The following is a 5,047-nucleotide window of genomic DNA, read 5'->3' as shown; positions in this document are numbered from 1 at the left end:
CCTGCTGGAGGACTTGGTAGGATGGGGGAATGAAAGGCCGGACGTGAGCCAGCAAGGCCAGCCAGACGCGCTTGCAGCCCAGAAAAGCAGCCGTGCCCTGGGCGGCATCAAAAAGCAGCGTGGCCAGCAGGTCGGGGGAGGTGATTCTCCCCCTCTGCTCCCGTGAGAGCTCCCCGGAGCGCTGGGTCCAGCTCTGGAGCCCCCAGCACATGGAGCTGCTGGAGCGAGTCCAGAGCAGGGCCGCAAAGCTGATCAGAGGGCTGGGGCACCTCTGCTGTGAAGACAGGCTGAGGGAGTTGGGGCTGTTCAGCCTGGAGAAGAGAAGGCTGCAGGGAGACCTTATAGCTGCCTGTCAATACTTAAAGGGGGTTTATAAGAAAGATAGAGAGGGACTTCTTACCAGGCCCTGTAGTGGCAGGACAAGGGACAGTGGTTTTAAACTGAACGAGGGTAGGTTTAGATTAGATATAAGCGAGAATTTTTTTCTGATGGCAGTGATGAGACACTGGAAGATGCTGCCCTGGATGGGCAGCAGTTGTTGGTGTCCTATCAATGGAAGTGTTCAAGGACAGGTTGATTTGGTCTTTGAGCAACCTGGTCTAGTGGGAGGGATCCCTGCTCATGGCAGGTGGTTTGTACTAGGTGATCTTTGAAGGGGCAGTCCAAACAGTTGTGTGGTTCTGCATTTGTAATAATGAATTAAACACTGCAGAACAGCATGTTGTGTAAATGAAGATGCATTCTGTGAATAGTACATATGTGAATTTAACTTTGTTAAATGCACTGTGAGTGGGCTGAGAGGTTGATACAATGGACTTAGGTCTGCGCTTCAGCAGTTCAGGCTTGGTTGCATTTCTGTGGCTGGCATTTGGTAATGTTAGTTGTAGATCTCAACGCCCGCAGCATTTCAGCTGTTGCTACCAATTGGTAGCAACCAATCTGCAGTCTTTTTTACTCATTCCTTTGCCTAATGTTGCCTAATGGAGAGGTCTAGCTTCCTGCAGCCAGGAATATCCATCCTCTCAAAAGGTGGCAATAAGGATATAAGGATTCCCTCCTGCATGACTAAGGTGGCTGTAGGTTACTGCTGCAGTAGAGGCTGTTACAGGAACTACTGATGAAACGCTCTGCCCAGGAGTTAGTGGAGCCGTGAGGATGTCCTGCATCCTGCTGCAGAGCTTAGTACTGCCTGCAAATACCAGAACGGTAGTTTAAAGATAAGTGATCTGTGTAGGTAAAAGCATCTTAATAAATGAAAGCATTTACTTTTTGTAGTACAGCTGTCATTTTTAGTTAGAAACAGGAGCATCACCATGCTCAAACTCCTCGTGTGTTGGCTTCACAAACTTGCTCGGACGTGCGTGGAGTCAGTTGGAGTTGGCAAGCTGAGACCTAGCAGGCAGGCTGCTGTGCTAGAGGGCTTGGTGCTGGCTCTTTGTCAGGATACTTGACTCAGCTTCTCAGGCAGGCTTTTACTGCTGCCTGCTGCTCTGTGCTATTCTGGGGGATGGAATGCTGGTGCAGACTTAAAGTTAAGGCAAGTAGGTCTGCACATACTGTTGTATTACAGATACTGTTACTTGATTTTTTCCTGAACTTTCATGAGTATTTGGCAGCTAAACCGTTTGTAAATTGGCTTTTTTATTTTTACACCATGAAATGCAAGTTACTACAGCGGCTCGTTGGTCTAGGGGTATGATTCTCGCTTAGGGTGCGAGAGGTCCCGGGTTCAAATCCCGGACGAGCCCAGGTTTTTTTTTCACCCTGATTAAGTTTGCAGATGATACCAAGTTGAGTGGGGAAGTAGACACTCCAGAAGGGAGAGCCACCCTACCCTGCTGGAAGACCTGGACAGGCTGGAAGAGTGGGCTAACAAGAACCTTATGAAGTTCATTGTGGACAGGTGTAAGGTCTTGCACCTGGGAAAGTATAACCCAAGAGTGCAGGCAGCACAGACTGCACCAGGAATATTATGTTCAGTTTTGGTTCCTGCTCTGCAAAACGGATGCAGACAGGCTGGAGGGGGTCCAGAGAAAGGCCAGAGGGATGATCAGAGGACCGAAGGGGACCTGGCATTTGAGGAAAGGCTGAGAAAACTGGGTTTGTTCAGCCTGAAGGAATTCTGTTTATTTCACGTAAACCACAAAGTCTGACAGCTTTGCAGAAATGAAAGCAGACTCTTATCATTTTAGTTTTTCCCTCTTTTCTGTAAACTTAGTTTTGCTAAACCTGGCCATTCAGGATACAGTATGGAGCACCTGACAGAGGCCGAGATGTGGGCCGTTGCCACTGTGTGGCAAGCAGCACTGGCTGCCTGGTACTGCCTCATAATTTAGCATAAAATTGTTCCTAAGACCTGGAACCTCAAGCAGGTGCCCTCACTTCATGTTCCTAAAACCTCCTCTGCCTGCACGGGGGAGTCTGCTCTGGGTTTTTCTGTTTCTCTGGAAGCTGCTGTCACCCTCATGCTAATTGAATCATCCTTGTCCACTGAACCTGGTTACATATTCCTTCTTTCCTCACAGCAATCTACAGTTTTGCTTGACCTCACTCTTTCTTAAACCGTTTCCTTCTGTTTTCTGTTCACTGTATTCTGGTGTAGCCCTTGCTGTGTGCTGTTGAACTGATGTCAGCATCCCTTCACTGCAGCAGCTGCCTCCTCTGTAGGTCCTGCTAAAGCTTTAGTCTGGTAACTGTACAGCTGTGTAGACACTGGGTGTATGATGTGTAAGCCAGCTTGAAAGGAAAGCTTTCCTTAACACACCCCACTCCCTGCATTTAACTGGTTGGATTCTGCACTTGAAATGCTGTACATCCTCCTCCCATCATGCTCTGGCTGGAAGGTCACTAGGAAGTCTTAATTGTGGTATTTTTTCCAGATGTTCCAAGGAACTCTTAGAGGATACAAATCTCTGATTGTGACCATTCTCTCTCTGTTCCTTTTGCATGTTGCCATTAAGCCTCTTAAAGGTGATTTAATTTTTTAAATAATTTGCAGGTCGTGCTACAGAGGACAAGTCTGCCACTGGTTCTCTGTGTGGGTGGATTCCTGCATTTGTGACGATCTCTTATCTGACCACTGGTTTTAAACACTTTTTTTAGTATGAACTCGGCTGAGGGATTTGAGCTTATGTGAGCAATGGCTCCCAGTAGAGCTCTTTGGGGTTTGCTGAGGTTTGAGAGAGGATTAGAAGCCTGCTGTGGGCTTTCTTTTTTCTGCTGCTTGGAGCAAATAGTAAGCTTCTGAAAGCAGAGCTGTTCCCAGCATACTCTGATATCCCACCAGAGAAGTCAAAAGAAGCTGCTCTGGGCCTTTGAGCTTTTGAGACTGTGTTACTGGCTGACTGTTTTGGTTTTCTCTCTTCTTGAACACAGGAACATGCCTAAGAAAGGAGGGAAGCATGCTGAAACAGGAAAAGAGGTGCAGTGTAAACGGGCAAAGGTGGAAGCAGCTTGTTCTCCGTCAGTCATGAGTTTTGAGAGCCCAGACAGCCTCTTTGGAAGTTTTATCTTTCCCATCGAACAAGAGAAGTTTTTCAGGGAGTACTGGGAGCAAAAGCCGCTGCTTGTTCGGAGAAATGATCCTCTCCTGGCTTCTTACTACCAGTCCCTCTTCCAGTTGTCAGATTTGAAGGAACTGTGCAGCCAGGGTCTATACTATGGTCGAGATATAAATATCTGCAGATGTGTGAATGGCAAAAAGAAAGTTTTAAATAAAGAAGGCAAAGTGAATTACATGCAGCTGAAGAAGGATTTTGACCAGAAAAAGGCAACAATACAGTTTCATCAGCCTCAGAGATTTAAGGTTGGATTATTTTATTGAATGTAATTAATGCATGTTTTATAATGTAGCATACTTTTCTTGAGTCATACGAGACATAGCTTCATCTCTGTCCCTAGTAAATCCAGAGGAAGCAGCTGACATCAGTGACCTGCTGAAATTTACACATGAACTGTATTAACTAAAACGTGGTTTATACTTTTGCATTTCCCATCATGTTTCAGTGTTCTGCAGTCAGAAGAAAATCTAATTCATGCTATAATACTAGGCATTCCTTTTAAAAATTCGCTTTGTTGCATAAAAGTTTAGGAAAACCTAAATATGCAAAATTGAAGATTATGTACCTGTGTTTGCTTAATGATCCCTTCTGCCCCACTGTTTCCTTGTGGGGCTTTTGTACTGCTTCCTTTAGTGGAGGGTGAAGTGAGAAATCATATAAAATGTTTCCAGGACTCTCTAGCTTTCTTGTCAATGGATTGGCTTTGAAATTCAGCCCTGAAGTGGTGTACTATATTTTACCTGAGTGTCCTCCTCTTTTTGTTCACTTTGATGCTTTTGCAATCATCATGTATTGAGAATAAGGTAATAGTGTCCACGCTGTTGTGTAGAGGACTCAGATGCTTAAAGGTAATTGGGTTTAGGGTAGCCCTTTTTTTTGTCCCATGGTGTCACCACAATTATGAAATGGTCCATAAGAAGCCAAATATATAGTTGAGTCACAGGTATAGTGTCACTGGCTGATCTCAGTTGGACTGTAGCTGTAATGACCAGTGGGCCGGGGCATCTGCAGGCTGAGTTGAAATGTTGTGTGGCTGAGGGTGAAATCTAGAGCTTGAGCTGGATCTACATAAATTCTAGTTGAAGTTGCACATGTGGGGCTCTGGAAATTGGCATCTGACATAACAGCCATCTCTAGAGTGCATAATGTCTCACATGTTAGATGTGGATGAATGAATTTGTTCTTGAATATGACCAAACAATTGGGAGTCACTGGAAAAAGATCTCTAGCTTCGTATGCTCTCTTTGATGCTAGCCTATATAATGCAAGTCCTGCATATGTTTATTATCTTAAGATGTTTTGCTGTTTGTGGAATGATGGGTGGTTTATTTTCCTCTGCTTAGCCCTGTTTGTCTGTTTTGGCAACCTAAAAATGGCACAGGGAAGAGATCAAATGTCAATGCTATGTCAGGGCACCAGACTTCTTGGCTTACTGATGACCTTCACAGCAGATCTCCTTTGCATCTGCAGTACTTGCTTTCAGCAGG

General features: G+C 45.3%; 1 protein-coding gene and 1 non-coding gene across 2 annotated transcripts in view; both read left to right on the top strand.

Annotated features, from left to right (window-relative positions):
• Positions 1-1,676: 1,676 nt before the first annotated feature.
• TRNAP-AGG lies at positions 1,677-1,748 on the top strand. Its single transcript has one exon. It is a non-coding gene; the product is annotated as a tRNA-Pro (tRNA).
• A 501-nt stretch (positions 1,749-2,249) lies between these two features.
• Positions 2,250-5,047, top strand: part of MINA (MYC induced nuclear antigen) — a 13,996-nt gene continuing 11,198 nt past the window's right edge. The window contains 2 exon segments of the mRNA XM_010005474.1: positions 2,250-2,296; positions 3,376-3,805. Of these exon segments, the coding sequence (XP_010003776.1) occupies positions 2,250-2,296; positions 3,376-3,805 (477 nt within the window).

Source organism: Chaetura pelagica, unplaced genomic scaffold (genome assembly GCF_000747805.2).
Source record: "Chaetura pelagica isolate M959 unplaced genomic scaffold, ChaPel_1.0 scaffold39, whole genome shotgun sequence".
NCBI classification, from domain to species: Eukaryota; Metazoa; Chordata; class Aves; order Apodiformes; family Apodidae; genus Chaetura; species Chaetura pelagica.
This window is presented reverse-complemented; position numbering and strand designations above follow the sequence as displayed.